The sequence below is a fragment of the Nycticebus coucang genome, chromosome 17, assembly GCF_027406575.1.
Source record: "Nycticebus coucang isolate mNycCou1 chromosome 17, mNycCou1.pri, whole genome shotgun sequence".
NCBI lineage: Eukaryota > Metazoa > Chordata > Mammalia > Primates > Lorisidae > Nycticebus > Nycticebus coucang.
The window spans coordinates 37,389,095-37,413,733 of NC_069796.1; the positions used below are offsets into that span (position 1 = coordinate 37,389,095).

General features: G+C 39.9%; 1 protein-coding gene across 2 annotated transcripts in view; it reads left to right on the forward strand.

The window, feature by feature from the left end:
* CTNNA1 (catenin alpha 1) overlaps positions 1 to 24,639 on the forward strand; it is a 199,525-nt gene that overhangs the window by 48,123 nt on the left and 126,763 nt on the right. For both annotated transcript variants that reach the window (XM_053566409.1, XM_053566410.1), the window contains exons 4-5: positions 21,373 to 21,539; positions 22,344 to 22,463. In XM_053566409.1, coding sequence (XP_053422384.1) covers positions 21,373 to 21,539; positions 22,344 to 22,463 — 287 coding nt within the window. The remainder of the gene's footprint in view (positions 1 to 21,372; positions 21,540 to 22,343; positions 22,464 to 24,639) is intronic.

Genomic DNA, 24,639 nt, shown 5'->3' on the forward strand with positions numbered 1-24,639 from the left:
TGAGGACATAGATTTCATCTTCCTTGGTACAGCTTATATAGGGAGAAAAACATACATACACATGTGCTTATGTGTGTGTGTATAGTTTTTTTTCCCCCATTGTGAATCTTGGCAAGGCAATTTAAAGGAAAATAATGACGTATTTTATCCCTGACAAAAGGATATTGAGCACAAGCTGTCAGGTTTTTGATGTATAATTTTCTCCCTGGCAACAGACTAGAGTCAGATTGAAGGAGGTGAAAATTGGTCTTCTGTCCAGTGTAGATGTTGACAGCTTCAAATTGATGTACCCACATCTAATATAGGTAGCCTGGAAGATGTTAAAAGGCAAATGTGATTGGGGCTAAGCAACTGTCAGTGTTTGAGAGGTAGACAGGAGGCAGAGTGAGTTCTGAGTTTGCTGAGTTCATAATGTGAAGATTTAAAACATAACTTTGAAGAGTGTTGTGTGGGTGTGTGAGAGACATTGCGTATTGATTTGTCTGATCTGGTTAGTGTGGTTTTAATTAGGTTGAGATCATGAACTTGATCTTACATATGGGCTCTTTAATTTTTCAGAGGAGAAAAATGACAAGTGTTCCTACTTTGGAATGTTGAGTATGCGTTTCAGAAAGTGTTAATGATGCTATGGAAGAGCAATAGCAGGGAAATGTTTAACATTTTGAAGAAGATTAATTAGGTTTTCACATTAGTATATAAGAACTTTCTAATAAGAAATCAACTGGTTTTCTCATCTTCTTGCTTTGAGTTCTGGCTTCTCAATTGTTACTCTGTCTTTTCTCTCTGTCTTGGTAAAAATTTCATCCTGTTTTCTCTACTTATTTTTGTGGATGTCTCTTTTCATGTGATATCCCTCCCTACCCTTCATATGTTCTTGACTACTATAATTAATTTAGAAATTGTTGGGCGGTGCCTGTGGCTCGTGGGTAGGGCACCAGCCCCATATACCGAGGGTGGTGGGTTCAAACCCGGCCCCGGTCAAATTGCAACAAAAAAATAGCCAGGTGTTGTGGCGGGCGCCTGTAGTCCCAACTACTCGCAAGGCTGAGACAAGAGAATCGCCTTAGCCCAGGAATTGGAGGTTGCTGTGAGCTGTGTGACGCTATGGCACTCTATGGAGGGTGATAAAGTGAGTCTCTGTCTCTACAAAAAAAAAAAAAAAGAAATTGTTATTGACCCCATTACTCCAGCGTTATTATTTAATCTATTTTCTCTTGCTCTTTATTTAACTAGAGCAGGAAAAGCAAAATATAAATTCTGAAAAATCATCGACTGGTTGTCATTTGGGAGTTTTATGTTTTAAAGTTGTCTGTCTTAAACTATAAGTCTTTAGGGTGGAGGCTGTATTTTCTTTGACTTAGGGTGTGTCAAGGACGCTGTCTGCTTCTGGATCACTACCCTTGGGTGAGCATATGTTACTTTGCAGAAACTTGGTTCTGGTGTAGCCAGCTTGAAATTGAGGGAAGAAGAGTAAAGTTATTAAGTTCTAATGTTTCCTGATACTTTGAAGTTGTTCTTCCTTTTTTTTTCTTTTTAAGTGTATCTTTTTTTTTTTTTTTTTTTTTTTTGGTGGTTTTTGGCCGAGGCTGAGTTTGAACCCACCACCTCCAGCATATGGGACTGGCGCCCTATCCCTTTGAGCCACAGGCGCCGCCCTTTTAAGTGTATCTTACTAAGCTCACAAAAATAACACTAACCAGGATAATAACTGCTAAGTTACAGTGGGTAATATTACCATCTCTATATATCTTTACAGTATAGCTGAAGAAGTTATTTTAGATACTAAAATTTTGGCTTTGGCATGACTTCAACCATGATGTTGCAGTAATGTGGTTTCTACTAGATAATTTCTTAAGAAAGCGATTCCAAGTTGAAATGCATGTTATGCATTTATTTGAATGTGTAATCAGGAAGTAAGTGCCTCTCTTTGGAGTGTTTCTGAATAGCAGCAGGGCACTCTTGAATTAGTAAGGAAAATGAGAACATGAATATGTGTGGTGCTTTATTTTAACATTTTTTTAATCCATTCTATCAACTGGAAAAAGTATAAATTTTAAAGCTTCTTATCCTCAGGAGTTGAAGAAGGGCAGTAAGTTGAGAGGCTTTCTAGGCTGTGATTCAGATGGGCTCATAAAGTTGATATTAAATGTTTTATTTTCTGGATTGACTTTCAAAAGATAAAATAGTTTTGTAGGTTAAAAATAGCATCCCAGTAAGTTCTGTAAAGGCATCTGTTAAAGAATCTTTGAATCATTGTCAGCCGATCTATAATTATGAGGGTGTAATCTAGGGGTCAGTGTTTTTTGCCAAATATCCCCCTCCATCTGTTAGTGGAAGGGCTAAGGTGAAGAGTTTTATTTATCGATGTGTTTTATTCAGTTTCATCCTAATACCAGAGGGCAAGTGGGTTATGCCAGATACATATATATGACCATTTGGTTTTTTTCCCATAGGGCTGTGCTATGAAACTTGTTATTCTTTGTAACTGCTGTTTATTGCCAATTTATCTTCGTTGACAAATGTAGAACATTTTGTTACTAGATCTAGTAACTGAATTAAAATTTGGAGTGGGGCAGCACTGGAATGGGATGGGAAGTGCATAGTAATTTATCTTGCAGGTAGCAAATAATTCTGTGAAATCTTCTCTGATTTTATTATTTTGTAAAATGAGGGGTGGTAGAATGATAACAAAGAGATGAAGAGAGTTACATCACTTTTTTGTGAGATCCCTAAGTCATATATATTTAAGAGAATTCAATATAAAATAGATGTAGCACTGGAGCTAAAAGGAAGAAAAAATAACTTTCAAGAATTAGGAATCCTGGCTGGGTGTGGTAGCTGACGCCTGTAATCCTAGTACTCTGGGAAGCTGAGGTGGGTAGGTTGCCTGAGTTCACAAGTTTGAGACTAGCCTGAGCCAGAGCGAGACCCCATCTCTAAAAAATAGCTGGGCCTTGTAGTGGATGCCTGAGTCCTAGCTATTTGATAAGCTGAGGCAAGAGGATTGGTTGAGCCCAAGAGTTTCAGGTTGCTGTGAGCTATGACACTACAGCAAGGGTGACAAAGTGAAAATACCTATAGCTATGACACTAGAGCAAAGGGCGACAAAAAAGAAAGAATTAGGAATCCTATGATAGGGAAGTTTTAGGTATTCATTCAAGTCCTTGGCTGAATGGCTTTTACTTTGTAAAACACTGTTTAAAAAGACACTAAGATATTAAAAAAGATGCAAAAGATGCTAAGGTATTATAAAACTGCCCTGTACTAAAAATATGCTAAGTTATTAGCAGTTTGCTACCCTATACTAAAAAGATGCTAAGTTATTGGCGGTTGATAATAACTTAGCATCTTTTTAGTATAGGGCGGTTTTATAATAGGCTTGCTTGTGATGTTGGTTGCTTGCTCTTTGTTTCTTCCTCTGGCATTTCCCTGCATAGAACTAAAAATTAAAAGTGAATTTAATGCAATGAAAATGTGTTTTGATAGAATAAGCAGAAAAAAATAAAAATCACCTGTAATTTTGTAACCCAGGGGTGAAACTAATGATTAACCTTTTCCCCCAAACTCTTCCAGTTTGTTTTCTGCGACTATTCTCATGTGGGTGGAAGTGTGTTTTGCTCGGTGATATGATTAAAGTTTTTTTTTTTTTTTTTTTTGGAGACAGAGTCTCACTATGTCACCCTTGGTAGAGTGCCGTGCAGTCACAGCTCACAGCAATCTCAAACTCTTGGGCTTAAGCGATTCTCTTGCCCCAGCCTCCCAAGTAGCCACTACAGGTGCCTGCCACAATGCCCAGCTATTTTTTGGTTGTAGTTGTTGTTGTTTGGCAGGCCCAGGCTGGATTCAAACCTGCCAGCTCTGGTGTATATGGCTGGCACCCTAGCTGCTGAGCTACAGGTACCAAGTCGTGATTTAGTTTTTTATTTAATGGATCCTGATTATAAGTTTTGGCAGTGAATTTAAAAAAAAAATGGATCTTGAACATCTTTCAGTATAATTAAGTATTGTCCTACAGTATAATTCTTAATGGTTGAATAATATCCTATATAGAATAATATGATTTAAGGATATTATTTTGCACTCTCTCTTTTTTTTTTGCAGTTTTTTTTTTTTTTTTTTTGGTCGGGGCTGGGCTTGAACCTGCCACCTCTAGCATATGGGGCCAGCGCCCTACTCCTTTGAGCCACAGGCGCTGCCTGCACTCTCTCTTTAATATTGGTATGGCCAGAGTTACTTTTTAGAATTTTTTTTTTATAGTAAACGTTATCTGTTCCTTCAAGATGACATTGCCAACAGCCACAGATTGCATATAACACAGTTATGTATCGACTATTTACAATTTACAGTAGTATTGAAAAATATAAGTACAAAAGCTACGTAAACAATGAGGTACTGCCATTTGGGATTTATCATATGTCATAGCTTAAATAACTAGCAAACAGTCTTTAGCAAATAGTCAACAAATCAATCTGAAAAAAATAGTCAATTAAAGAACATACCTTGGGGGAAAGACTCCCTATTCAATAAATGGTGTTGGGAGAACTGGATGTCTACATGTAAAAGACTGAAACTGGACCCACACCTTTCCCCACTCACAAAAATTGATTCAAGATGGATAAAGGACTTAAATTTAAGGCATGAAACAATAAAAATCCTCCAAGAAAGCATAGGAAAAACACTGGAAGATACTGGCCTGGGGAAAGACTTCATGAAGAAGACTGCCATGGCAATTGCAACAACAACAAAAATAAACAAATGGGACTTCATTAAACTGAAAAGCTTCTGTACAGCTAAGGAGACAACAACCAAAGCAAAGAGACAACCTACACAATGGGAAAGGATATTTGCATATTTTCAATCAGACAAAAGCTTGATAACTAGGATCTATAGAGAACTCAAATTAATCCACATGAAAAAAGCCAACAATCCCAAATATCAATGGGCAAGAGACATGAATAGAACTTTCTCTAAAGATGACAGACGAATGGCTAACAAACACATGAAAAAATGTTCATCATCTCTATCTATTAGAGAAATGCAAATCAAAACCACCCTGAGATACCATCTAACCCCAGTGAGAATGGCCCACATCACAAAATCTCAAAACTGCAGATGCTGGCGTGGATGTGGAGAGAAGGGAACACTTTTACACTGCTGGTGGGACTGCAAACTAGTACAACCTTTCTGGAAGGAAGTATGGAGAAACCTCAAAGCACTCAAGCTAGACCTCCCATTTGATCCTGCAATCCCATTACTGGGCATCTACCCAGAAGGAAAAAAATCCTTTTATCGTAAGGACACTTGTACTAGACTGTTTATTGCAGCTCAATTTACAATCACCAAAATGTGGAAACAGCCTAAATGCCCACCAACCCAGGAATGGATTAACAAGCTGTGGTATATGTATACCATGGAATACTATTCAGCCATTAAAAAAAATGGAGACTTTACATCCTTCGTATTAACCTGGATGGACGTGGAAGACATTATTCTTAGTAAAGCATCACAAGAATGGAGAAGCATGAATCCTATGTACTCAATTTTGATATGAGGACAATTAATGACAATTAAGGTTATGGGGGGGAGCAGAAGGAGGGATGGAGGGAGGGGGTGGGGCCTTGGTGTGTGTCACACTTTATGGGGGCAAGACATGATTGCAAGAGGGACTTTACCTAACAATTGCAATCAGTGTAACCTGGCTTGTTGTACCCTCAATGAATCCCCAACAAAAAAAAAAAGTCAATTAAATGCTCTAATTTATCAGAAAAATCCACTAAGTTTCACCTCAAAAAGTATTGCACAAGTCTTTAAAAAAAAAAAAACCTAAAAATAAATAGGAAAGGCAAACAGTTCTTTAAAAAGGATAAAAAGAAGAAAGGAAGTAAGCCCATAAATCAGGTTAAGTTATCCAAAATATCTTTTAAACATAAATTCTTCCTAACAGAAAATTGAAGAAAAAAGAAAAAACTATCACTATTTCTCCATTGATAAAATCTATTTTAAAGGCAGTCAGCAATATATCTAGGGGCCATATTTTTCTTGGTCTTGTACATGAAAGAGGGCTCCTGAAGGACAACTTCATTCTCGAAGAGTAGTGATGTGGACAGTTTTCCAAGCAGCAGTCTATTTTTTTTTTTTTTTTTTTTTTTTTGTAGAGACAGAGTCTCACTTTATGGCCCTCGGTAGAGTGCCGTGGCCTCACACAGCTCACAGCAACCTCCAGCTCCTGGGCTTAAGCGATTCTCCTGCCTCAGCCTCCCGAGTAGCTGGGACTACAGGCGTCCGTCACAACGCCCGGCTATTTTTTGGTTGCAGTTTGGCCGGGGCCGGGCTTGAACCCGCCACCCTCGGCATATGGGGCCGGCGCCTTACCGACTGAGTCACAGGCGCCGCCCGCAGCAGTCTACTTTTTAGAATTTTGAAAGGAGTATGGTAAGCAGAGAAAATCATAAGAGTTTTACTTTATTTTTTTTTTTTGTGGTTTTTGGCCGGGGCTGGGTTTGAGCCCGTCACCTCCGGCATATGGGACTGGCACCCTACTCCTTGAGCCACAGGCACTGCCCCAAGAGTTTTACTTTAAACACCAAAGGCTACTATTGTTAAAAAGTATGAGGTAAGAGAAGAAAAAAAGACTTTTCTTTCTGAGAAGAAAAGAAGACTTTTATACAAAATCATTTTGAGATAAAGAGAGGAAAGTGACTTGAGCAAGGTCATCTGGGAAATCACTGGGAGTGGGGTAGTCAGAATGCCACATACGGCTGTGTAACTGATCCTGAAATGAATAGTTTGAACATGTTTAAGATAGCGATGATGTTTGACTCTTTTCCTGGAAGCTTTTGTCATTTTTGCACAGTACTGTTTTTGTTCGTTTGCAAAAGCATATTCAGGTGGTTATCTTAAAATATCTTTGCTGGTTTTGGCAGTTGATAACAATATGCTTTCATAAAATGTTCTGTTCAAGAAATGCCTACCTAAAGTCTGTGTAATAGTTGAACAGCTAACCAAAAAAGCCATGGGCCCAATGGCGCCTGTGGCTCAAGCGGCTAGGGCTCCAGCCACATACACCTGAACTGGCGGGTTCAAATCTAGCCCAGGCCCGCCAAACAACAATGATAGCTGCAACCAAAAAATAGCCAGGCGTGGCGTGTGCCTGTAGTCCCAGCTACTTGGGAGGCGGAGGCAGGAGAATCCCGTGAGCCCAGGAGTTGGAGGTTGCTGTGAGCTATAATGCCAGGGCATTCTACTCAGGGCAACAGTTTGAGGCTCTGTCTCAAAAAAAAAAAAAAAAGCCATGAGATTGGAGCTGTACATATTCCCCTATTTGGATACACCTGTCATGGTACCTAACTTTATAAGCCTTAAAAAAAAAAGATTTAGGAATGTGTACTAATTTCCATTTTTCGTTTTTGCAGTGAACGAGTAGCCATGAGAATTTTATAACTGAGAAAAAAGTTTTGAAACCTGAGTTTTGTATATCACACGAAGATATTTCACATTTTTTTATCATTTAAAACTTTTTTTCTTTTAAAAGTATGTTCATTATAGAAAATGAAAAAAAAAACAAACCCAGAAAATAATCATTCATCAGGCTATATGCCCTGTGATTAAACTCTCAGTGTTTTGGTACATGTTGATGTAGTCTCCTTCCTCTTGACACAAATACCTTGTGATCTCTGTTCTCAGGAAGTAGTACAGATTGTTATATAAATGTTATTTAAAGTGGAAATGAAAGACATTTCTATTAATAAACTCACCTCTGGCTGGACATGGTAGCTCAGGCCTGTAATCTCCACACTCTGGGAGGCTGAAGCTCATGGATTGCCAGAGCTCAGGAGTTCAGACCAGCCTGAGCAAGAGTGAGACCCTGTCTCTAAAAAAGAGCTGGGTGTTACAGCAGGTACTGGTAGTTCCAGCTCAGATCCTCTGAGGCAAGAGGATCACTTGAACCAAAGAGTTTGAGGTTGCTGTGAGCTATGACACCACTGTACTCCATCAAGGGTAAGAAAGTGAGACCCTGGGCGGCGCCTGTGGCTCAGTCGGTAGGGCGCCGGCCCCATATACCGAGGGTGGCGGGTTCAAACCCGGCCCCGGCTGAACTGCAAGCAAAAAATAGCTGGCCGTTGTGGCGGGCGCCTGTAGTCCCAGCTACTCCGGAGGCTGAGGCAAGAGAATCGCTTAAGCCCAGGAGTTGAAGGTTGCTGTGAGCTGTGTGATGCCATGGTACTCTACCGAGGGCCGTAAAATGAGACTCTGTCTCTACAAAAAAGAAAAAAAGGTACTTTGGTAGGTGGATTGTATCATTCATAGAAGATAAGCTATATTCCCATACTGGGCTGGCAAATTCTTTTTTTTTTTTTTTTTTTTTTCTGGCATAAAGGCAAAGATACCTTTTTTTTTTTTTTTTTTAATTTTAATTGTTGGGGATTCATTGAGGGTACAAGAAACCAGGTTACACTGATTACATTTGTTAGGTAAAGTCCCACTTACAATCGTGTCTTGCCCCCAAAAGTTGTGGCACACACCAAGACCCCGGCAAATTCTTTTTATCTGGACCATAAAGATAAAAAGATTTGGGTCAAGGAGCTTGTTAAAAACATTCTTAGTATTATTTTAGAGAAAGAAGATGTAACTTTGCTCTATTTATTGGAGCTCCTTGGAAGACTTACAAACTGTAGAGTTGTCTCTTTAGCTAAATTTCCCATTATCTGGGACTCTGCCATTCTGGTAGAATAGCATAGGCTTTTTTTTTTTTTTTTGAGACAGAGCCTCAGGCTATTGCCCTGGGTAGAGTGCTGTGGCATCACAGCTCACAGCAACCTCCAACTCCTGGGCTCAAGCGATTCTCCTGCCTCTGCCTCCCAAGTAGCTGGGACTACAGGCACCTGCCACAATGCCTGTTTTTTGGTTGCAGCTGTCGTTGTTTGGCGGGCCTGGGCTGGATTTGAATCCGTCAGCTCAGGTGTATGTGGCTGGCACCTTAGCCGCTTGAGCCACAGGTGCCGAGGCTTTTTGGGATGTAAAGCTGTGAATGGGAAAGGTGAAGATGACGACTACTTCCTGAAAACTGAAAGGACTCTAAGCTTGGCTTGAAAAGTCCTTTAAAAAAAAAAATCAGAAAATTAAGGCCTAGCATAATTAAATTACTTGAGCTTTCTGTGTTGCTGTTACTACAAAGGGCCCTGTTTTTTTTTTTTTTCTTTTGAGACAGTTTCACTATGTCACCCTCATTAGAGTGCAGTGGCATCACAGCTCATAGCAGCCTCAAACTCTTGTGCTGAAGCGATTTTCTTGCCTCAACCTCTCAAGTAGCTGGGACTACAGGTGTCTGCCACAATGAATAGCCTGGCTATTTTTAGAGATGGGGTCTGGCTCAGGCTGGTCTTAAACTTGTGAGCTTAGACATTCTACCCTCCTCAGCCTCCCAAAGTGCTAGGATTACAGGTGTGAGGCACCATGCCCTTCTAAGGCCCTGTTTTTACTACTTTCTACGCTGTAGAATATGAAGTGAAGGAGTTCTCCTTTACTGTTATTGCTTCAGTATTTAAAATTGAAAGCCAACAGTTGCTCTGTCCTTTAGGAAACTTGCTAGCATGTCTTTATTTCTAGAAATGTAAGAAACAGTTGGTATGAGGCTAATGGGCTTAAGGGTTGGAAAACATAGATGGGAAAGTGGAGGGGAGGGTCACGGAAGTACGTGTATTTGTTGAGCATTGTGTATATTTTCTCATCTAATTTTCTTTTTTCTTTTCTTTCTTTTTTTTTTTTTGAAGCAGAGTCTCAGTATGTCACCCTTGGTAGTGTACTGTGGTGTCACAGCTCACAGCAATCTCAAACTCCTGGGCTTAAGCGATTCTCTTGCCTCAGCCTCCCAAGTAGCTGGGAATACAGGTGTCTGCCACAACACCCGGCTGTTTTTTTTTGGTTGTTGTTGTAGCTATCATTGTTGTTTAGCAGGCCCATCTGGGTTCAAACCTGTGAGCCCTGGTGCGGTGTATGTGGCTGTATAACCACTGAGCACAGGCGCAGAGCCTCATCTAATTTTCAAAACAACCTAGTGAGGTGGAAGATGGTGTCCTCATTTTATAGAAGAGAAAGCAGAGGCACAGATAAAGTAACCGCCAAGTAGCAAAGCTGGGATTCACACTCAATTCCATTTTTTTTTTTTTTTTTGGTAGAGACAGAGTCTCACTGTACCGCCCTCGGGTAGAGTCCCGTGGCGTCACACGGCTCACAGCAACCTCTAACTCTTGGGCTTACGCGATTCTCTTGCCTCAGCCTCCCAAGCAGCTGGGACTACAGGCGCCCGCCACAATGCCCGGCTATTTTTTGTTGCAGTTTGGCCGGGGCTGGGTTTGAACCCGCTACCCTCGGCATATGGGGCCGGCGCCCTACTCACTGAGCCACAGGCGCCGCCCCACATTCAATTCCAATACCTTGTTTTATTGACCAACTCCTGTTCTGGGAGAAAGGTAGTATACATTGACTAATGTTACTCAGTAGCATTGTTTATTTCAAAGGAGCAACGTAACAATGTATCATATCTCTTAGGCGCAAGTTAAAAAAGAAAAAACAAATCTTTTCTTCTTTTTTACCCCATCCCTCATATTTTTTCAAGCCTGTCCTTTCCCTGTAACTTAAGTGTGATTGCTTTGAGGAGAATTTACCCAAGATATTTGATGCTTCAGAAAGGCCTTGATCTTATCTTGTTCTAAAAAAGAACTGTCTTTTTTTGGTTTATTTCCTTTACAGTTGCTTTTTGTCTTTGTTTTAACCTCTAGAGGAGCTTAAATTTTATCCCCTGCTTAGTTAAGAGGAAAAACCAGGGGATAACAGACCTGATTTCATAGCAGATGGTACAGTAGTAGCAAGTTCTCTTAAGTTTCATCCCCTTTATATATTAGTTAATACCTGATGTAGTTGACTAGCGATAACTGAAACAAGGCTGGAACACCTAGTTATGTTCTAAAGGTGTATTCTAAATTTATGTTCTGAGCTTTTACAATTTTCCCCTAGTTTGCTCTTCTATGTGTAGAAAGAGTGGTTTTTTTTTTTTTTTTTTTTGAAAGAGTGCTTTTGATATCTTAGCAGTTGGCTCTGTAAACTAATTGACAGTTATCTTTTTTATGTTTTAAGGATTCTTTATTCTTTTTTGCATTTAACTTTAAAAGAAAAAAAATTCCTGAACATTTTGAATCAGTCTTAGTATTGTGTTTCTTTTACAGGGATGACCACTCAGAAGAAGTTTGAGGACCTTATTTTTATCTAGGGGCTTATTTACATTTTTATTAATACTTGTAGTTTTGTGAATAGAGAAAATTTGAATGTTTTAATCTATTGTACCTTGTGGTTTGATGTAGTTTTTTTCTTTACTAATACCATACCATGGTATGAAATTAAAATTAAACCATGAAAGTGAGGATTTGTCATTATGGCTAAAACTGATTAGGGTAGATGTAAATATATTTAATTTACTTTGTTTCTTTCTTCCAGTTCCACTTATTTGCTGTCATTTGGTCTGATATTCTTTTGGAATGATGCCACACTAGCTGTTGGAAGCATGGAGACTATTAAGAGGAACCTGGGTGGGAGTGAGGATTTAGAGGGAAGAGGAGGTTATGATTTAAAGAGTGCTTGTTGGCTGGGTGCAGTGGTTCATGCCTATAATCCTAGCATTCTGGGAGGCTGAGCAAAAGCATGCGTGAGACCCTGTCTCTATTAAAAAATAAATAGAAAAACTAGCCAGGCGTTGTGGCGGGCACCTATAGTCCCAGCTACTCTGGGGGATCCCTTGTATTCAGGAGTTTGAAGTTGCTGTGCACTATGACGCCATGGCACTCTACCCAGGGTGACAGAGTGAGACTCTGCCTCAAGAAAAGAAAAAAAAAAAAGTGATTGTTTAAGATTATCTACAAGGGTTTTTACTTGTTCATTTGAATGTAAGATGATCTTTCAAGAGTTTTGATTCCTTTAGTTGGACTGTAGGTGTAAGAGTCTACTTTAAGTTCATCCTGCTTGGCTTAATCTGGCCCTTCTGTCCTATAATTTTTTTCATTCACCTGAAGTTTTAACTCCCTTTTTATTTCCTGTAACAGTTACTTTAGAGTTTCTTCCAGTCTACTTGTTCCTTCTTTTCCATTTCCATCCTGCTCAGTTTTTTGGAAAGAGCCTCACTTCTTGGCTTCTGAGAAAAGCAGAATTTTCAGCATCACTAAACTTCATAGTGCCTGGAGATCTCTGCTTCTTTTGCTTTAAATTCTCATCTGATGGTACATGAAACACCTTGTATCTACTCTTTCATGGCTCTTACTTCCTTCTGTGGTCCGGATTGTGTACACTTCTGTCTGTGATCTAGAATCTTCATTTTTCAATTATGTTTGGTGTCCTTTTACCTTTCACTTACCCCCTTATATCTGTAATTAATTGTAATAGTGATAATAGAAAATATGAATAGAACAACGCACTGCTCTAAGCACTCTGCTGAATACTTTATGTGTCTAGAGCATTTGTTTTGATCTCTACAGCAACTGTAGGTGGCGGGTACAAGCAGTCCTCACTTTGCATAGTCTGCTGTGCACAAATTTCCTTTATCGCAGTTTTGTTAAATAATGCTGGTTCCCCAGCAACATTGTTTGAATTACAGTTATCATGGTATATTAATTAACTGTGAGTAATTGCATAAAGAAGGTAAAGTTGACCCATGAACAGTTTGGTGATGGGGTGCTGACCTTCTGTATAGCCAAAAGTCCATGCAAACTTCTAATTCCCCCAAAACTTAACTACTAATAGCTTTATTGATCACTAAATAGTCAGTTAACACGTATTTTGTGTATTATATATAGTATATACTGTATTCTTATGATGGAGTAAGACAAAGGAAAGAAAATGTTATTAAGGAAGTTTTAAGGAAGAGAAAATTTATTTGCTATTCATTAAGTGGAAGTGGATCATCATAAAAGTCTTCCTCTTTGTTTTCACATTGAGTAGACTAAGGAAGAGGAGGGGTTGGTCTTGCTGTCTCAGGTGGTAGTGGTGAAAGAGGCAAGAGGTAGGCGGGAGAGGCAGGCATACTAGGTATAACTTTATACAAATACATTGTTAATTTGGTCTGAGTTCTTTTTCATTTTTCTAAAACTGTTTACATATGGTACCCGTCCTTCCATTGCTTGTTTTTAGTGCTTGTATCATAGAAGGGTCTATGTCATAAAAGAAGTCAAAAGCAGTATTGAATAATTCAGCCCTTCTTCCAGACTGTCTAATGTCAATTTGTTTTCTGGCCCTGCTTGCTTCTATATTGTCTTTTTCATTGTCTGGTACTGGTTCAGACCACTTATCACCATTAAGTCATCTTTTGTTAATTCCTTTGGTGTGCTATCTGTAAACTCTTGAATTTCTCCAGGTTCTATATCCTTTTTTTTTTTTTTTTTTTTGAGACAGAGCCTCAAGCTGTCACACTCGGTAGAGTCCCATGACGTCACAGCTCACAGCAACCTCTAACTCCTAGGCTCAAGCGATTCTCCTGCCTCCACTTCCCAAGTAGCTGGGACTGCAGGCGCCCACCACAATGCCTGGCTATTTTTTTGGTTGTAGCCATCATTGTTTGGCAGGCCGGGGCTGGATTCGAACGCACCAGCTCAGGTCCATTGTGGCTGGTGCCTCAGCTGTGTGAGTCACAAGTGCTGAGCCTTTTTTTCTTTTTGACAGAGTCTCACTTTGTTGCCCTTGGTAGAGTGCTGTGGCGTCATAGCTCACAGCAGCTTCAAACTCTTGGGCTCAAGTGATTCTCTTGCCTTAGCCTCCCAAGTATCTGGGACTACAGGCACCCACCACAATGCCTAGCTATTTCTGTAAAGACAAAGTCTTGCTCTGGCTCAGGCTGGTCTCAAACCTGTGAGCTTAGGCAATCCACCTGCCTCAGCCTCCCAGAGTGCTAGGATTACAGGCATGAGCCACTGCACCCAGCCAACTCCCCACATTTTTTTGCCATACTCACTATCTCGGTCATCATTTTCTTTTGTTTTTCTTTTGCAGTTTTTGGCCAGGGCTGGGTTTGAACCCGCCACCTCTGGCATATGGGGCCGGTGCCCTACTCCTTTGAGCCACAGGTGCCACCCTTTTTTTTTTTCTTTTGACAATTTCACTATGTCACCCTTCGTAGAATGCTGTGGCATCCAGCTCACAGCAACCTCAAACTCTTGGGCTCAAGCAAGTCTCTTGCCTCAGCCTCCCAAGTAGCTAGGACTAAGGCGCACGCCCCAACACCCAGCTATTTTTTTTGTTGCAGTTGTCATTGCTGTTTAGCTGACCTGCGTTAGGTTCAAACCCGCCAGCCTCGGTGTATGTGGCCAGCACCCTACCCACTGAACTATGGGCACCACCCTGTCAAGATTTTCTTGATTGGCTCCGTTGTAAATCCTGTGAGGTCATGTTAATCTGTACACAGTTTTATCTAGCAGCAATTTATCACGTTGGGCTTTATGACTTTCACAGCTTTTTCTCTAATGATGATGGTATCTTCAGTGGTGTAATCCTTCTGGACTTTCATGATGTTCTGTCTGTTAGAGTTCTCTTCCATAGGGTTGACGGTCCTTAGGATCTACAACAATGTTTTTCAACCTTATTTGTCTCATGGCACACTTGAACCTACAGTTAAACTTTTGCAGCACACTGAAATTACATTGATTAAAAAAAAAAAAAAAAGAGGGTGGTGCCTGTGGCTCAGTGAGTAGGGCGCCAGCCCCATATACCGAGGATGACGCGTTCAAACCCAGCCCCGGCTGAACTGCAACCCAAAAATAGCCAGGTGTTGTGGCAGGCGCCTGTAATCCCAGCTGCTTGGGAGGCTGAGGCAGGAGAATCACGGAAGCCCAAGAGCTAGAGGTTGCTGTGAGTCCTGTGACATCATGGCACTCTACTGAAGGCTGTAAAGTGAGACTCTGTCTCTACAAAAAACAAACAAACAAAAAAAAAAAACAGAGTAAAAAAACCCAATGAATATACTTACTGTGCTTTGAATGTCTTCAAAAAATAATTAATGATGAAATTAATTACATTAATCTCTAAAGATTTTCTTTTTTCTTTTTTCTTTTTTTTTTTTTTTGTGGTTTTTGGCTGGGGCTAGGTTTGAACCCACCACCTCCAGTATATGGGACCGGCGCCCTACTCCTTGAGCCACAGGCGCCGCCCTCTTTTTTCTTTTATTATTTATTTTTTCTTTTTTATTGTTGGGGAGTCATTGAGGGTACAATAAAACAGATTCCACTGATTGCATTTGTTAGGCAAAGTCCCTCTTGCAATCGTGTCTTGCCCCCCAAAGGTGTAGAGCACACCAAGGCCCCACCCTCCTCCCTCCTTCCCTCTCTCTGCTCTTCCTTTCTCCACCTCTCCCTCCTTCTTTCTCTCTCTGCTCTCCGCTTCCCCCACCCCCACCGTGTCCTTAATTGTCCTCATATCAAAATTAAGTACATAGGATTCATGCTTCTCCATTCTTGTGATGCTTTACTAAGAATACTGTGTTCCACTTCCATCCAGGTTAATACAAAGGATGTAAAGTCTCCATTTTTTTTAATGGTTGAATAGTATTCCATGGTATACATATACCACAGCTTGTTAATCCATTCCTGGGTTGGTGGGCATTTAGGCTGTTTCCACATTTTGGTGATTGTAAATTGAGCTGCAATAAACAGTCTAGTACAAGTGTCCTTACGATAAAAGGATTTTTTTTCCTTCTGGGTAGATGCCCAGTAATGGGATTGCAGGATCAAATGGGAGGTCTAGCTTGAGTTCCTTGAGGGTTCTCCATACTTCCTTCCAGAAAGGTTGTACTAGTTTGCAGTCCCACCAGCAGTGTAAAAGTGTTCCCTTCTCTCCACATCCATGCCAGCATCTGCAGTTTTGAGATTTTGTGATGTGGGCCATTCTCACTGGGGTTAGATGGTATCTCAGGGTGGTTTTGATTTGCATTTCTCTAATAGATAGAGATGATGAACATTTTTTCATATGTTTGTTAGCCATTCGTCTGTCATCTTTAGAAAAGGTTCTATTCATGTCTCTTGCCCATTGATATATGGGCTTTTTGGCTTTTTTCATTTGGTTTAATTTGAGTTCTCTATAGATCCTAGTTATCAAGCTTTTGTCTGATTGAAAATATGCAAATATCCTTTCCCATTGTGTAGGTTGTCTCTTTGCTTTGGTTGTTGTCTCCTTAGCTGTACAGAAGCTTTTCAGTTTAATAAAGTCCCATTTGTTTATTTTTGTTGTTGTTGCAATTGCCATGGCAGTCTTCTTCATGAAGTCTTTCCCCAGGCCAATATCTTCCAGTGTTTTTCCTATGCTTTCTTGGAGGATTTTTATTGTTTCATGCCTTAAATTTAAGTCCTTTATCCATCTTGAATCAATTTTTGTGTGAGAGAAAGGTGTGGGTCCAGTTTTAGTCTTTTACATGTGGATATCCAGTTCTTCCAACACCATTTATTGAATAGGGAGTCTTTCGCCCAAGATATGTTCTTGTTTGATTTATCAGAGATTAGGTGGTTGTAAGATGTTAGTTTCATTTCCTGGTTTTCTACTCTATTCCAAGTGTCTATGTCTCTATTTTTGTGCCAGTACCATGCTGTCTTGACCACTATGGATTTGTAGTACAGCCTAAATCTGGTATGGTGATACCCCCAGCTTTATTTTTATTACTAAGAACTGCCTTAGCTGTACAGGGTTTTTTCTGGTTCCATACAAAACACAGAATTACTTTTTCGAAATCTTGAAAGTACGATGTTGGTATTTTAATAGGAATGGCATTGAATAGGTAGATTGCTTTGGGAAGTATAGACATTTGAACAATGTTGATTCTTCAGCCATGAGCATGGTATGGTAATTGTGTTGGCTAGAACTTCCAGCACTATGTTGAATAGTAAAGGTGACAGAGGACAACCTTGTCTGGTTCCAGTTCTAAGAGGAAAAGCTTTCAGTTTTACTCCATTCAGTAAAATATTAGCTATGGGTTTGTCGTAGATAGCTTTGATCAGTTTAAGCAATGTGCCACCTATGCCTATACCCTTCAGTGTTCTGATTAGAAAAGGATACTGGATTTTGTCAAATGCTTTTTCTGCATCTATTGAGAGGATCATATGATCTTTATTTTTGCTTCTGTTAATATGGTGGATAACGTTTATGGACTTGAGTATGTTAAACCAGCCTTGCATCCCGGGATGAAACCTACTTGATTGTGATGTATGACTTTGTTGATGATAAGTTGTTAACTATTGGCTAGGATTTTGTTGAGAATTTTTGCGTCTATATTCAGTAATGAAATTGGTTTGAAATTCTCCTTTTTAGTTGGGTCTTTTCCTGGTTTTGGTATCAGGGTGATGTATGCTTCATAGAACGTGTTGGGGAAGATTCCTTTCTCCTCAACTTTCTGGAATAATTTCTGCAGTATGGGAATAAGCTCTTCCTTGAAGGTTTGATAGAATTCTAGATGTGAAGCCATCTGGACCAGGGCATTTTTTTGTTGGAAGCTTGTTTATTGTTTCTTTAATCTCAGTGCGTGAAATAGGTCTGTTCAGGAGCTCTATTTCTTCCTGGCTAAGTCTAGGGAGAGGGTGTGATTCCAAATATTGATCCATTTCCTTCACATTGTCAAATTTCTGGGCATGGAGTTTCTGGTAGTATTCAGAGATGATCTCTTGTATCTCTGTGGCATCAGTTGTTATTTCCTCTTTTTCATTTCTGATTGAGGTTACTAGAGATTTTACTTTTCTGTTTCTAGTTAGTCTGGCTAAAGGTTTATCTATTTTATTTTTTCAAAAAACCAACTCCTTGTTTCATTAATTTTCTGAATGATTCTTTTGTTTTCAATTTCATTGATCTCTGATTTGATTTTGGATATTTCTTTTATTCTACTGGGTTTAGGCTTAGATTGTCCTTTTTCCAATTTCATAAGATGGCTTGTGAGTTTGTTGATGTGCTCTCTTTCTGTTTTTCGAATGTAGGCATCTAAAGCGATAAAATTTCCTCTCAAAACTGCTTTTGCAGTATCCCAGAGGTTTTGGTAGCTTATGTCTTCGTTGTTGTTATGCTCAAGGAAGTTACAGAGTCTTATTTTGTTGCCCTCAGTAGAGTTCTATGGCATCACAGCTCACAGCAACCTTCAACTCTTGGGCTTAAGCAATTCTCTTGCCTCAGCCTCCCAAGTAGCTGGGACTTCAGGCACTCACCACAATGCCTGGCTATTTTTAATGATTTTCTTAAGGGTGTTTGGGAACTTGTTGGCTACCTCTTGGTGGCAGAAGCAGCTTCTATTATCTTGACAATTTAAAAGCCAAATCTCTTTCTAAAATTATCAAACCATCCTTTGCTGGCATAAAATTATCTAGCTTTAGATTCTTCACTTTCCTTTTACTATAAGTTGTCTTACGATGACTTCACTTTTTGTTGATCATATTAGTTTATCGGTGTGCCTTTCTTATAGCAATCCTACATTCACATAAAGGATGCATTTTCAGTATGAGGTAAAAATGTATTTTGCCGTGAGTGCTGGCATAGTAACTATAGCTTCGTAAATTTCTTTTCTTTCTTTCTTTTTTTTGTCTTTCAAGGATCTTTACACAGGATTTATTTATTTATTTATTTATTTAGACAGAGTCTCACTTTGTTGCCCAGGCTAGAGTGCCGTGGAGTCAGCCTACCTCACAATAACCTCAGTCTCCTGGGTTCAAGTGATCCTCCTTCCTCAGCTTCCTGAGGCCTGTCCATGAGGCCATTACCATTTTGACTGCATTATAATACTCTATAATTTGTGAGCCCTTTGAATGCAGATGTCTTTTTTTAGTTTTTTTGAGACAGAGTCTCACTATGTCGCCCTGTGTAGAGTGCAATGGTGTCATAGCTCACAGCAACCTCACTCTATGGGCTTAAGCAATTCTCCTGCCTCAGCCTCCCAAATAGTTGGGACTACAGGTGACTGCCACAATGCCCGGCTAGTTTTTGGCTGTAGTTGTCATTGCTGTTTGGCAGGCCCAGGTGTATGTGGTTGGTGCCCTAGCCTCTTGAGCTACAGGTGCCAAGCCAGAGTGCAGGTGTCTTGTGTTAATCAGCTCTTACTTGTTTCCCTGTCTTCCTCCCTCCATACAACTTCATGATGGCACCTGATATAATCCTTGATGTATGGTGGGTTCTCAAATATTTGTTGAATTATTTAATAGAAGAATGAGTTTCATGTTTTAAAAATACTATAAGTGGCTAGGCGTGGTGGCTCACGCCTGTAATTCTAGCATTCTGGAAGGCTAAGGTGGGTGGATTGCTAGAGCTCAGGAGTTCGAGACCAGCCTGAGCAACAGGGAGACACTGTTTCTACTGAAAACAGGAAAAGTAGATGGGCTTTGTGGTGGGCATCTGTAGTCTCAGCTGCTTGGGAGTAGGCTGAGGCAGGAGGATTGCTTGAGCCCAAGAGTTTGAGGTGGCTGTGAGCTATGATGACGCACTCTACCAAGGCAATAGAGTGAGTCTTTGTCTCAGAAAATAACAAAATACTGTATGATATCAGTGTTAATATTATGAATCCACATGACAATTGGCCATATGTTTGTATCTTCTTAAAGATATGAAGAAAGTCTATATTATATATTAGGTCCAGGAAAACCTTTTCTTTGTAAAATTCTTCATTGCATGTTATTTCTGATCTGATGAATATGCAGAACTTATCTTTACTCCTAGTATTAATACCATTTAGTGAGTCTAAGCCTAATTAATACATGAATCTGAGATGAGGTTAAGTGTTTTCCCCTCTAAGCCTGTATTGTGCCACTAAAGATGGTAGCTAGAGAAAATTTGAGAGGTCTGTTCAGAAATCGGTAGGCTTCTTGAGAGGACTCTTGATGATTTTTGTTTTTGTTTTTGGTTTTAATGAATTTGTGGTAGAGATAAGAGACTGAATGGCCTTAAATCTGAAGTGGGCACACTCAGCCAAGAGAGAAATTGCTTTCCAGCAAATCCAAAGCTGACTATAAAGGCCCTGTCTATCAGTGGACAAGGTAGAGTTCTGGCCCGATAGTTGCTTCCAGCTGTGAGAAAATACTGTTAGTAGACAGTCTGTGATGATGATGATGATGATGATTTTTTGAGACAGAGTCTCACTGTGTCGCCCTGGATAGAGTGCTGTGGCGTCACAGCACACAGCAACTTCAAACTGTTGGGCTTAAGTGATTCTCTTGCCTCGGCCTCCCAAGTAGATGGGACTATAGGAGCCTGCCACAATGCCCAGCTATTTTTTTTTTGTTGTTGATGTAGTTGTTGTTTGGCAGGCCTGGGCTGGATTTGAATCCACCAGCTCCCATGTATGTGGCTGGCGCCCTAGCAGTTGAACTATAGGCACCCAGCCACACCCTATGTGATTAAGAGGAATGAATGACAAAGTATTACTTGCTCAAGTTACCAGGTTAAGTAAGTTTTTGAACTCAGGATTGTATGAAGTTGGATATTCCTAGTAATTATAGTAAAATCTATTAAACGTGCATTTATTTTGTTTTTTCCAAAAAAGAATTATACATTTATAATTTCATCATAATCCTTAACATTTTTCCATATATATGTTTGCATAATAATCAGTTGTAAGTAAATCATAATTTACTTGATTTTTGAAGTAAAGTTTATTGTTGAACTTTTGGTAGTGTTTTGCTGTGAGGGAAATGAATGATTCGGTGACCGAACTCTGTCTTTTAACATACTGATGATTCTTTGTTAGAGCTGTATACATGGAATAGTTAGGATGGTTAATGAAGTGGGTGCCCTCTTTCTGTATTATTCTTCACTTGTGAGGTAGAGTACATTAGATCCATTTTCCATTCAAATCTTGAAAAAATTTTTTTTTCTGAGACAGAGTCTCAGCTATGGGGTCATAGCTTACAGCAGTCTCCAACTCTTGGACTCAAGCAATCCTCTTGCCTCAGTTTTTCTATTTTTAGTAGAGACGGCGTCTCGAATCCGTGAGGTCAAGCTGTCCACCCTTCTCGGCCTCCAGAGTGCTAGTGTTATGGGTATGAGGCACCACACCGGGCCCAAATCTTGAATTTTTTAAGGATACACATAATAATTCCTTTTTGGAAAGAAGTATTATCAGATCAAAGGAAAGTAATTTTAAGCCTCTTGATATATAGAGCCTAGTCACTTTCCAGATATCTTGCTTTCACCAGCATTATAGGAGAATTTTTTTTTAGTGACAGTTATAAAACAAAAGAAAAGCAAATAGCAATAAAAATAAAAACCCTTAAACCAAATTTGTGTATGAAATATACAGATTTTTGAACGATTTTTACTTCTTTAAGTGTAGCTCGGTTATTTGGCATCATACTTGCTGAGTTGGTTTTTCATTCTGTAAAACAGGTGATTTGATGAAGACTGCTGCTGGAGAGTTTGCAGATGATCCCTGCTCTTCTGTGAAGCGAGGCAACATGGTTCGGGCAGCTCGAGCTTTGCTCTCTGCCGTTACTCGACTGCTGATTTTGGCTGACATGGCAGATGTCTACAAATTACTTGTTCAGCTGAAAGTTGTAAGTACAAGCCTATCTCTGTAATTTTGTCTATCACAGTAAGGCTGCTACTGACCTTGCTTAGTTCCACATTCCTTAGGATTTCGATTGATTTTGAACATGGTTTATCTCAGTGGACTGGGGATGATTTTAATTTCCACTTATTCTTCTCGTAGTTTAGATGATGCTGGCTCTGTTGCCCTGATTCTAATGAAGAACTTGTAGCAAAGATGGTGTTTTGACTCTTATCCCTTTGGCAGTAGTGATTAAACATTTCCTTGTATTAGTAGAGTTCCAGAATTGAGAAACCAAGATATGTGAAACTGTGTGCTTTCAGATAGAGGCCAATGTAATATTATCTTTCCCACCTCCTATAAAGCTCCCATATTAATAGCTGCCGAAATGTTTGAGGGCCATGCATAATAGAGAGATTTAAGTTGGATTATAGCGTCGGCGCCTGTGGCTCACTGGGTAGGGAGCTGGCCCCATATACTTAGGGTGGTGGGATTGAACCAGGCCCTGGCCAAACTACAATAAAAAATAGCCAGGCATTGTGGTGGGCGCCTGTAGTCCCAGCTACTTGGGAGGCTGAGGCAAGAGAATCACCTAAGCCCAGGAGTTGGAAGTTGCTGTGAGCTGTGATGCCACGGCACTCTACTGAGGGTGATAAAGTGAGACTGTCTCAAAAAAAAAAAAAAAGTTTGGATTATAGATTGCTTTTGGAGTAACTGTTAAAAGGAATAAAAAATTCTAGGATACTGTCTTCTTCATATATAGACTTATATTGTTTAGAATTTTTATTTTTGGGGGGGTCATGTTTTATAGGTGGAAGACGGTATCTTGAAACTGAGGAATGCTGGCAATGAACAAGACTTAGGAATACAGTATAAAGCCCTGAAACCTGAGGTGGATAAACTGAACATTATGGCAGCCAAAAGACAACAGGTACCATTATGATTTGGGGATGTATTGAAGTTGTTTAGTTTGTTATCCAGCCGGTTTTCTGAAGGTACCAGTCAGTTCCTTCCTCTGCCAATACAATTCCATTGAAACATTTAAACTAAGCAGTTTCTTTGCAGGATGGTGGTGTTAATAAAACTGTAACTAAGTTGCATTCATGTGACACTCCTATTGTAATTCTTTTTTTTTTTGAGACCAAGTCTCATTCTGTCCTCCTCTGTAGAGTGCCGTGGTGTCATCATAGCTCACAGCAGCCTTTATCTCCTAGGCTCAAGCCTCCTGGGCTCAATCTCTTGCCTCAGCTTCCCACCACAACACCTGGCTATTTTTAGAGATGAGGGTCTTGCTCTTGCTCAGACTGGTCTCTAACTGGTGAGCTCAAGTAATCCACCTCCCTTGGAGTGCTAGGATTACAGCTGTCAGCCACCGCACCTGGCTTCTATTGTAATTCTGATAAACATTTTATCTTAAGTAGCTTTAGAATTTCTGGTGAAGGTAGTATCTGTAGAGGTGTGGTAGGTCTTTGTTATGTGTGTTCAAGGATTAACTTGAGTTAGTGGTGGAGTTTAATTATCATTTTTAAAAAACTTAGGGCGGCGCCTGTGGCTCAGTCAGTAAGGCGCTGGCCCCATATACCTAGGGTGGTGGGTTCAAACCCGGCCCCTGCCAAACTGCAACCAAAAATAGCCGGGCATTGTGGCGGGCGTCTGTAGTCCCAGCTACTTGGGAGGCTGAGGCAAGAGAATCGCTTAAGCCCAGGAGTTGGAGGTTGCTGTGAGCTGTGTGAGGCCACGGCACTCTACCGAGGGCCATAAAGTGAGACTCTGTCTCTACAAAAAAAAAACAAAAACAAAAAAAACTTAAATCAGTTAAAACACTGGAATTATCTTTATATCAGAAATTATCTCCATCCCCTCATTTCTAGCCCATGTTTTGTCACTTTTTAACTAATTATTAGTAGTAGTTTCCATTGTTTGACTTGTAGATGAGTGTTCTTATTTTTATGAGCACTAGTCACCTTTTGGTGTTTGCACTGTTGATGTGCTTTGAAAGCCTTCCTAGGTACTTCCTGTTGGACTCTGTGTGCTACAGGAAGGACACGTTGCCATCCAGCTTTTTAAAACCTTCATAGTCTTGATCAAATTTATGCTTTTAATTCATATTTTAAAAACATGCCCTGAAAAGATGAATTATTATTGTTAACTAATACCTATATCAGGATACTTTGTGCTGTAGTTTGCAAAAAACTAGCTCCCAAACTGCTTGAACTGCGGAGGATTTATTTTCTAACTAGAAGCTCTGAATTGGGTTAAGTAAATTCTTCAGGGTTGTTAATTCAAGGAAGGGTTTTGCCTTATCATCAAGAATCCAGGTTTTAGTATTTTCAGCATTGCTGTCTTAAGTGTGCCCGGCACTGGATGGCTACAGAAGCTCTAGGGATGACATTTGTACACATCAGAATGTCCAGTGAGAAGAAAAGGACTGTTTCTTCCCCATATGACTTCCTTTATAAACAAACAATCTAGAAGCCCCTAGGTCAGTGGTTCTCAACCTTCCTAATGCCGTGACCCTCTAATACAGTTCCTCATGTTGTGGTGATTCCCAACCATAAAATTATTTTCGTTGCTACTTCATAACTGTAATTTTGCTACTATTATGAATTGTAATGTAAATAAATATCTGATATGCGGGATGTATTTTCATTGTTACAAAGGGGTCTTGAACCATAGGTTGAGAACCATTGCCCTAGGTGAATTGTGCAACATGCTTACCATTGGCAAGAGGAAAGGAGTTACCATGCCTGACTCAGTAATAAAGATCTACTTTCTACTCTGCAATAGAGGTAGCCTTCCTGAGGACAGGAACACTCAACAAAAACTCTTACCAACAGGAGAAAGTTGAGTCATGGGTGGGAATGGGGAATGGATTTGGGTAGGCAAACCACTGTAATTTTATTTATTTTTTATTTTTTTAGTTTTTTTTTATTATTTTTTTTTATTTTTTATTATTTTTACTTTATCACCCTCAGTAAAGTGCTGAGGCATCACAGCTCCCAGCAACCTCCAGCTCTTGGGCTTAGGTGATTCTTTTGTCTCAGCCTCCCGAGTAGTTGGAACTACAGGCGCCTGCCACAACACCCAGTTATTTTTTTGTTGCAGTT